The sequence below is a fragment of the Sitodiplosis mosellana genome, unplaced genomic scaffold (assembly GCF_009176505.1).
Source record: "Sitodiplosis mosellana isolate CC-2019 unplaced genomic scaffold, AAFC_SMos_1.0 Smas_scaffold_6062, whole genome shotgun sequence".
Lineage (NCBI taxonomy): Eukaryota > Metazoa > Arthropoda > Insecta > Diptera > Cecidomyiidae > Sitodiplosis > Sitodiplosis mosellana.
Genome location: NW_022601303.1, coordinates 87476 through 97577, shown reverse-complemented (window position 1 = coordinate 97577; position 10102 = coordinate 87476). Strand labels below are relative to the sequence as shown.

Genomic DNA, 10102 nt, shown 5'->3' with positions numbered 1-10102 from the left:
CAAACAAAAAATGCGTCAATTTAATTTTTCCGTACTTTGCCAGTGCAACGGGGCACACAATGTGTAACTAAATAATTATTATTGTAAATGTAACTCATAATATTAGTATTTCGAATGTTAAATTTAATTTATGCGCTGACAAAAAAAAACAAGAAGAGACAAGAAAACACAACAGAATAATTAACAAAAGAAAGAGAAACGAAGCTAAGATAAAAACAAGCAAAACAAATTTCGAAGCGAAGAGACGGAGAGTGTTTAATTTCTATTTGAATTGATCAGCCGACGGACAAACATTTAATCAATTTCAATGATATTGATTGAAATGTTTCTTTTGTTGACGATTTTTTTCGTTGATTCATTGATTGATATGGTTCATTGTTTTATTTTCGTTTTTTATAGTAGCGATTTTCGTTCGTTTTCAATTAAATAAAAAAAAAGAAAATTTTACGTGCGCACTCACGTCCAAAAACCTAATACAAAACAACAACAACAAGAAAAAAAAAACAAAATAAAATGCAAAAAAGATAACTAAGTCAAATATTTTAGTATTATATGATAAATAAAGAAGTCATTCTTTGTCACTGTTTCTGTTTTTTCGTTTTTTTTCTCGTTTCATTGGTGTAGAGAGAGCGACAGCCGACAGACAGAATTCTACAATGAATGCCACAGCTGTAAAGTAAAAACGATTTGCCTTGTGAATGCTGACTTTGTTGCTTTTTGAATACATGCATGGATCATTGTTAAAATGTGTCCCCATTTGCACTCACAGAGTGTGTCACAGTGCTAATTGTCTCACATGAGATTACTTTTCCGCATGTCGTGCGCATCAAAGTATTTCAATTGACATTCAAGCCAATGCAGTGATTAAGTCGCACTATGCGCCACACTCTCAAAACGCATTGCCCAAATGTCAGAAAAAAATACACGCTTTTGGCCATGACATTCACTGTAGAATTCTGCCTAATTAAACAAGGGCAAATCGATATATTTATGACTGCAAATATAAAGGCAACAGAATGTTGAACAAAAAAAAAAAATGACAAAATTTTACTCATTACTCAATTTCAGAATGAGAAATCAAAATTATTTGAAGAAAGAAAAAAAGACAAACAAACATAAACGAAATGTTCTATTTTTCAATAAATACATTTTCCTGGTCATCACACATTTTTTTTTGGACGCATTTTATTAGTACTTTGGAATTATGTGGTGACGGATATTATTATGATGGAGGTGACGATGGACGGTGCTGTTTTTTTAAATAGTCCATAATCGTTGGAAAAATTCTGAATTCGATGTAAGCAACAGGGTTCGAACCAATTTAGGTAGGTCTTTTAACACAATTAAAGCGTAAAACAAGGTATAAGACAAGGTGTTTCTGGAGGAAAAAATGGTATTTTTTTAAATAATTTTTGGAAAAATTGACCAATTTTGAAATCGTCTTTTTGCATCACCAAACTGAGATGTACTTTTGAACCACCAATTTCTGTAGAAATCATGGTGGACACCCCAATTTGATCATTCTCTGCTTTGAAATAATTCTTTTTTTACACTTTTCAAATTGCTTCAAAGCAAATGGATTAGATACACACGATAGTGTTAATAGTTATTAACTATAGTTGATGTGAATAAATTATTCGAATTGAAAAAAAAATAGCGAGAAAATCTAAACTGAGTCCACCGGGAACAACTATAATGTGAACAAAACGTCTTGAGTGAAATTTTAGAGCTGAATTTTCAGAAAACTTTTTTTTTCCAAAATCAACAAATTAATTTCAATTATTCTTTCTTCTGCTGCCTCCCAATGAATTCCATCATTCACCAGACTTTGCTGAATTTAAGAAAACAAAAACGTTCAAATAAAACTCATTGCGGCTATTTTTCGGTCATTATTAAAAAATATTTTATTCTGTACAAAAAAAAAAGTGGATAAAACGAAATTCAACACACAGTTCCATACAATAGAAGCAAAAGGGGGAAAAAATATATATAGTCAACTAGCATTCATTTCTCTTAAATGTGAAGAATATCCTAAAAAAAAATTTGTTCGATGATTATGTAAAGTTTGAATTGATTGTTGTTTTTTCTCTCTAATTAACTTAAATATTGCTATTAATGATTTAAAGAAGAATTCTGTCTTAAAAATCTAGATGTGAACATCGGGACCAACTGTGTTGGAATTAAAAGCAACCGGTGGCTGCATAGAAAATAGCTTTACTAAATATTAGATTAGTCATTGATTCGGTTGATCCAAAACTCGGATTCCGAATCGGTGTGGGATTCGGAATGCAAATGCGATTGTTCACATTCACACAAATAAATTGTACGTCTAAAATCTCACTTCGCCATTTAAAATTTGTTCATAAACAGCCTTATCCAATCTACAATATTTACCGTTCGACGACAAATAATACAGACTATCACCGATTTTCCTTGGATCGAATCCCTCTTTTTGTAAATCTAATTTTTTCAATTTAAATGTGCCGGTCATATCGACTTTGTTGAGTAAACGAATGATTTGTGGGCGTGCGTATGTAGGTAAAACGGATTTTAGCCCAGTGCTCAATGCATCCAAATCAATGGATTGATCACCATCTAGGATGGCCGCCATACCGGCACGACCTTCATTATGTGGAATTTCAACGCCATAAACAACGGTGTCACGATAACCGGCCACATTACTAACTTGTGCTTCGACTTCGCTCGTTGACACATTTTCACCCTTCCATCGGAATGTGTCACCGGTACGATCTTTGAAGTACAAATTGCCATATTCATCCGATACCAACAGATCACCGGACAAAAATGCCGAATCACCCTTTTTGAATACATCCTTAACGATTTTCTTTGATGAGGCAGCCTTGTCAACATATCCTAAAAAGGCACGCGATGGATTTCCAGGCATTATCTTTCCAACAAACACTCCCGGCTCATTCGGTTTACACAACTGCAATTGGAAAAATGGGATTCAGTCAATTAATTTAAGACGAAATTTATTGGGATCTCCAATTTGGAAGTTATGGACTTATTTCAACAAGAAATTTAAAAAAAAAAAACGATATTCACCTGACACAAGCCATTGCTGTCACGAATTGGCTCACCGGTATCTGGATCGGCTTTGATCACTGAAATTGGGTAGACTGATGGCAGAATTCGTGATACAAATCCAATGGCTCCAACAACGTTATTTATATTCACTGCGAATGTGAAACAATTATTATTGGTTAATCAGTATGGGTCATTCATTGGTTCAACCACATATTTTTTCCATTTAAAAAAATGAAATCAAGTCCTCACCAATATTGGCATTTCCTTCGGTGGCTCCATAGAATTCAGCGACTTTTGGGATTTTGAATCGATTGATAAATTGTGGCCAGATTTGTGGTCGAAGTCCGTTGCCAAAGATGGTACGCACGTTGTGGCTGTTGTCGGCTGCATTCGGTGGTGTTGCTAAAATGTAACGGCACATCTCTCCAATGTATTGGGCAACCTAATCAATGAATTGAATAATATTATTTGATCGGTTAATGCTGATTTCAAGTAGAAACTTTGAACCAAAATTCTACCGGGCGTTCGATTTTCTGTACGAAATTGGTTAGATATTTCGAACACACGATAGAAATAGATCAATGTCTTGAAATGGATTAACGTTGAATAAAGAATATGCTTGGTTCAGAAAATGCCATTTTCCACCGAAAACACCCACGATATTCTTCACAGCCAGCGGTGTACATACCGTGCATTTATACTTTTGACAGTCGGGAAAGTAACCAGAAGCGGAAAATTTCTTGCGAATAACAACGGTTGAGCCGAAAAGTAGTGCTTGTCCGATGCTCATAACGCCACCGGCCGTATGATACAAAGGCAATGGTGTGTAGAAGATATCATCAGGTTGAAAATCGGCCATGTAATGAATACCGGCCGCAATGAAAATGTAACGGGAATGTGTGATGACGGCAGCTTTTGGAAGACCAGTGGTTCCAGATGTGTAGATGTACAGCAATTGATTGTGGTGTGTATCAGCCGTTGAACTGGATACGACATCAGTTTTGGGCGTTTTTTCCAACAAACTATTCAAATTTTTAATCGATTTGTCGCTGATTTCGTGACTTTTGTCATTGTATTGATACCAGGCAAATGATCCTTTGCTCAATCGTTCGGACACTTCGGCAACAGCTGCAATGATTTGATGGTAAAATTTGAGATGAAAAAATGGTTTTCGAATTCTTTTAAAGCGTCAAAACGAATGAACGAATTGTTCATGAATGAGAAGAAAAAAAACAACAACCAAAGATTGCACTCACCAGAAGCCAACGATTCGCCATAGATGAGCGCTTGACACTTGGCAATTTCGATGCTATGAATAAGGGATGCTTGGCGTTGATTTGTATTGATCAATGGAACGATTACGCCAATTTTTGAGAGGCCCAACCATGTGGCCACAAATTCCGGTCGATTGTCCATAAACAGGCCAACCACATCGCCTTTCTTATATCCATGCTGTTGGAATAGATTTGCAATGCGATTGGAAAATTCGTTCATTTCACGGAATGTCCATTCCTGTCCATCATAAATAATGCATGGCTTTTGCGGATGTTTGGCCACATAGTGATGGAATAAATCCCAAATGGCGACATTTTTTCTCTGACATCGCCGAACCAGCGTTAATAATTTGATATACCGATAAAGTGCTCTGTGGAAAACGAAACAAAAAAAAACCCATATAATTATTAGCGATAATAAATAGTGCAATTAATATTCGGAATTAATGCTTCGATAAATGGGCAAAAAATTAGTGGGATAAACACACAAAAGGTTGACGCTGCTTGGTTTGGAATAATGAGGCCAATATCGATCAAATCTAATTGAGCTAGAAATAAATAATAAATATCATTTCGATGGGCGATTATTCAATTCGTCCTAATTAATTGGTGGCGTGCGCGATTGTGGCATTGTTTTCAGTGACACTTGCTTTCAAATGTCAACATTCACTCGACACAATTATTATTGTTTTTATACATTTTTCCCCGTTCTTTTTTTTCTGTCGTTTTATCGCGTTTTTTTTTTGCTGCTGCTGCTGCTGCTTGCTTGTTGACGATTTTTTTTCTACTTTCTGTCGATTGTTTTTCGTTTTTTCTTCGTTTGGCCCAAATTCGGTCAATTTTTTCCACGACACCGTTTTGGCTGATTTTTGGTTGGAATTTACCGTAGTTTTTCGTTTGATCGAGTGCGATTCAACCAGGAAAAACCGGTAAATGTGTGTCAATCGGTAATAATTGGTTGCATTTTATGCAAAGCGTTATCATAGCCGCTTTTTTCTGTGGTTATCATAGCCATGTCTCTGTTGTTGTCGTTACCATTTTTTTTATCGTTATTCGCAAAATATGCAGCGTTATTGGTGTGAAATCAAGAAGAAGACAAAAAGGTGGTTTTAAAGTGTTTGGAACATGGATGAATGGCTGTGACCTTGGACTTTGCTAGCATAAAGCTTTTTTTTTCAAGACCAATAGCCAATGTTCATGGGTGTTCATTAAAAACCTTACGTCTTACACACACACACACACTCTCTCTCCCTTTCTCTATCTCTCGGTCAAATTGGTTAATTCTTTGTTGGCTGTTGATAAAATGCGACAATCACGATATGAATGATGAATTTGGCCTCGACCAAGCGTACATGCTTTGGAATTTGAAGCGGATCATTTATTAGCCAGCCAGCCACATGCACACATTAGACTGTCCCAAAATAAATCGTGGTCGTGATTTTGGTGATGCTCCGGCGTTTTATGAAAAAGGGTCACGAAAAAATAAGATTGAGGTTATCAGGAACCTATTCTGAGTTTCACTACTACTCCCGCATTTCAGTTTTCTGAACACCTTGCTTCCTCAAAAATTTCACATTAGAAAAAACACACTTTCCCGTACAAAATTAGTGGACAAAGGGAGAAATATTGAATTTGTCCATTTTTCACATTTTTCATACAAATTCAACTGAATGTCATTAATTGAACCATTCTGACAATCTGACAGCATGTTTCCACCTAGCTTTTGACACAAAAAAACAATTTTACGCATCACCCCACCCCGCCTGATTGTCAGAACAGTTCAATTAGTGACATTCAGTTGATTTTGTATGAAAAATGTGAAAAATGGACACATTCAATATTTCTCCCTTTTTCCAGTAATTTCGTAAGGGACAGTGTGTTTTTTCCAATATTTCTCGCCGGGAATGTTATTTATTTTGCATTTCTCGTCGTTTTGTGTCAAACAGATCTGGGAATAGTGGTAATTGCAAAATCCGAGGTCAATCCCAATTTTTGAAATAGACTGATTTTCAGAAAAAAATATTCAGTCTATTTTGAAAAATAGAGCAGATACATGAAATCGGACACTGCCAACTTCTTTGTTGGGGGTGTGCGAACATATGCTTCCATACATCAGGATCGGAGTTTGGCTGTCCCTTTCGCTCCACGGGTCATTTTGTGAATTTTTGAGGAAGCAAGGTGTTCAGAAAACTGAAATGCGGGAGTAGTAGTGAAACTCAGAATAGGTTCCTGATAACCTCAATCTTATTTTTTCGTGACCCTTTTTCATAAAACGCCGGAGCATCACCAAAATCACGACCTCGATTTATTTTGGGACAGTCTAGCACACATACGACACACATTTGACACGGCCACTGCAAAACCGAAAGCTTATTCTATATCTCACATTGCACAGAGGGATATAGAGCGAGTGAGAGGAAGAGAAAGAGATAGATAGAGGGAGAGGGAGACCGAGAGAGAGCGTGCAACGTAATAATAGTGTATACAAAGGAAAATCCAAACCGTCAAACCATTGCTGTATGCGACGAACACTGTGAGTTTCAGTGATTAAGCAATTAATTTCAATCGTCTAATGAATAATAACCAATTGCTTGTTGCATTTTCAATTCGAAACACTGAAAAATGTACATAATCATTCTGATGAAGACAAAATGTAAATGAAATGGACGTGAGTGTGAGTTGCATGTTCCCACATGTTCATGTGCACATTTTTGTTCGAAACACCGCTGGAATGGTGCTCAAATTTTACATAACTTTCCACATGGCAAATATCATTTGCATATTTTGAGATGAGGCTAAAAATAGCCGAGAATTCCCAATGAAACGAGGAAAAAATACGGAAAAAGACGCGCGTAGAAAACGAACAAAAAAAAAGATGACGACAAAAACGTAGTTCAGTGTCTTTATACGACAAAAAATGATTCCGCACATAGACAAAACAAGCACCGACCAATCAAATTCGAAAGAAAGAAAAATGAACAAAACACGATCATATTTTTTTAAAAATTCAATGATGACGGCTTTGAGTGAGCTGCGCGAGTGTGATCGAACCTTGAACGATTCCAATAAATGAATAAAAAATGATTTGATAACATTGAATGATACCGTCCGATACCGTCTCTCGAGCAGCTAGCATCATAGGCAAAAACAGCTTTTCGACGCTTTTTTCAACGTAGCGAATGTGAGAGCAACATGTGTATGGTGTTTGGTGTTTTTCGTTGTTCAAAATTAAGCCCGTCTTCGTACGCTTCAAGGAAAAGAACTGATTGCGCATTATTTCGTTTATCACCTTTGGCAAAAGGTTTCATACATTCACTTTTGGTGTGGTATTTTCGTCTTCTATATTTAACTCCATCTTTTTGGTAAAAGTTCCATGCGACCGACTTATACAGAGTAAAGAGTTAATTTTGTACTTTGCGATGCAGAGGTGCACTTTTTTCCCTAAAAAAAATCGTTTTGTTCCCAAAAATCACCATTGCGAGTTTTGTCGTAATTTCGACTAGTAAACACCCAATTGAGCTACCAATTTAAACAATAAACATTGCAGCAAGAATTAATTTGAACAAGAAACGGTCAAATTGAACGGCAATACGCGATGACGCCTCGACATTTTCTTTCATTCACTCTCCGCTTTATATGCAAAATCAAACAATTGCAAGCCCAATTGAACTTTGCACCCGCTATTTCCATCGCAATAATTAATAAAACATTTCCATTATTTGGAATTGAAAAAAAAAACAAAAACAAAAACGAATACACAGCACGGTGAAGTGGAGAAGTCAACGAAAATGCGCTCGTGTCCACAATGAATTGGCATTTTGTTTGTTTGCGAGCAATGCTCGTCGAGCACTACCTTTTTTCCGTCTAATTTTTTTTTTGGAACGTGTAGCTTTTATTCATATAAATTGGCTATTTTCGGTTTATTGTTTCTTGTCGGATAATAGCAAAATTTTAGATATAATTATCGGTGTTGTTTTTTTTTGCTGTGGGGCGGGGAGAGACTTTTTGAAGACTTTAAGGCCACCTTTTATATTTCGGTGATTTGCAATTTTTCATTTTGGTGACGACTTTTTGACGACAACACTAACGACAGTCACATATACACAAATGCTTGATGATATTGGATAAGCAAAGTAGTGGACGAAATCATTTGGTTTACGCGGTAGCCAAGTGGAACCGGTGCCACTAATTGGCACGAACATGGAAATGAGCATGTAAAGTTCCCTTAGTAAATGAATAAAAGCACGAGGATGAAGGAGAGAAAGAGACAAGAGGAAAGAATGAATAGGGGATAAGAACGAAAGTTATAGAATGCATAGGGGAGTGAGAAAGAGAGAGGAACAAAGAAATAGATTAAGAGAAAGAGAATCCCTTCAAGATTTAGAGTTCAGATTGAGATAAAGAAGGGAAAAAAGATAAAACTTGTGACTTTTCTCGAAGGAAAGACATGAAGTTTCTCTAGCACAAGAATAAAGGAGGGAAGCAATTAGAAGTAAGGACCAAGAGTAGAAAGAACCATTTGAAGTCATAGGAAAGACTAGGAGAAGAAAGTAAAATGAGCTAAAGAAATGAAAAGAGTGGAAAAGAGAGCAAAAGATAGCAAAAGATAGCCAACGAGAGGAAAAGGGAGAAAAAGTCCATTAAACCTGAAAAAAAAACTTTAAAAAAAATTACAAACAAACGCAATGACACGAACAAGACGAGCTGGGAATTTTGACACGACACAAAATATGCATAAATTTCGAGACAAAAAAACCCTCTGAATAATAATAATAAAATCGTGTTATCGAAAGGAGCATGACCACAGTTCTGTCGCCGGTGCGGGTCTAGTGACCAAAGGAATCGCAATTAAATTCGGTTTGTTTTGAAAAGTAGCACGCAAGCGAGCACACACTCACAAGCATTTGGACATCAAGAGCAAAAGCAGCAGCAGCAGCAGCAGCAGCAATTCACATAAAAATCATGGTCATAATGACTCTTTTCTGTTGGGTTTTTTTCTTCTCTCTTCATTTAAAAATAGCCAAACAACACCGCAGAAACAAAAGAAATGAAGAATTAGCAACAAGAAAACATAATTCACTAGACAGATGCAATAGAAATCCAGCGCACAAAGAGCATCATTCCTATTGTAGCGAAGAATCGTGCTTTTTGACAGATGTACTAAATTGAATGTTTTCAATGTCGCCATCTGTTGTTGGTGATACAAATATCTTATCACATGGTTCTGATGAAGATTTTATTTATTGTTTATACAATTTTATTCAAAATCACTTTTTCATTCATAAACTCAATTCAGAAAAGAAATCAGAGTTATTTCAACAGTCGAGTTATTTTGTATGCAAAATGCCTAAAACATAAGAGTGAGAAAATTGTCATCATCGAGTTTACATGGCACGACCAATTTCAAGTAATGCAACTTTGTTTTGAAAACACTAGTAAAAAATAATAAATGGCAAATCATTCTTTTGTCTCTTTGTGGACATTAATTCCCACATTTTCGATAGAAAGTGAATTTTTTCACACAACTCATAATTTCACAATCACGTGTTTAGTACATTTCATTGTTCAATACCGATATTGAACACACCCTAACATCAGCAATGGTATCTGTCAAACTTTACGCTCTGAAAATGACATTCATAGCAAACATTTAAAAACAGTCAATATTTTATTTTTTTAATTTTTATTTGGGAAAACTAACATAACATTCACTTTCGAAATCATACCAAATATTTGAGTTCATTTTTACGGATCTAACGAAATATTTGAAAATTGTCGTG

At 35.8% G+C, this 10102-nt stretch overlaps 1 protein-coding gene across 2 annotated transcripts in view; it reads right to left on the bottom strand.

The window, feature by feature from the left end:
- Positions 1-1878: 1878 nt before the first annotated feature.
- LOC129573385 (long-chain fatty acid transport protein 4-like) overlaps positions 1879-10102 on the bottom strand; it is a 25796-nt gene continuing 17572 nt past the window's right edge. For both annotated transcript variants that reach the window (XM_055453866.1, XM_055453867.1), the window contains 5 exons: positions 4305-4693; positions 3737-4176; positions 3298-3490; positions 3067-3197; positions 1879-2947 (listed from right to left, as the gene is read on the bottom strand). In XM_055453866.1, coding sequence (XP_055309841.1) covers positions 2330-2947; positions 3067-3197; positions 3298-3490; positions 3737-4176; positions 4305-4693 — 1771 coding nt within the window. In that variant the 3' untranslated portion in view covers positions 1879-2329. The remainder of the gene's footprint in view (positions 2948-3066; positions 3198-3297; positions 3491-3736; positions 4177-4304; positions 4694-10102) is intronic.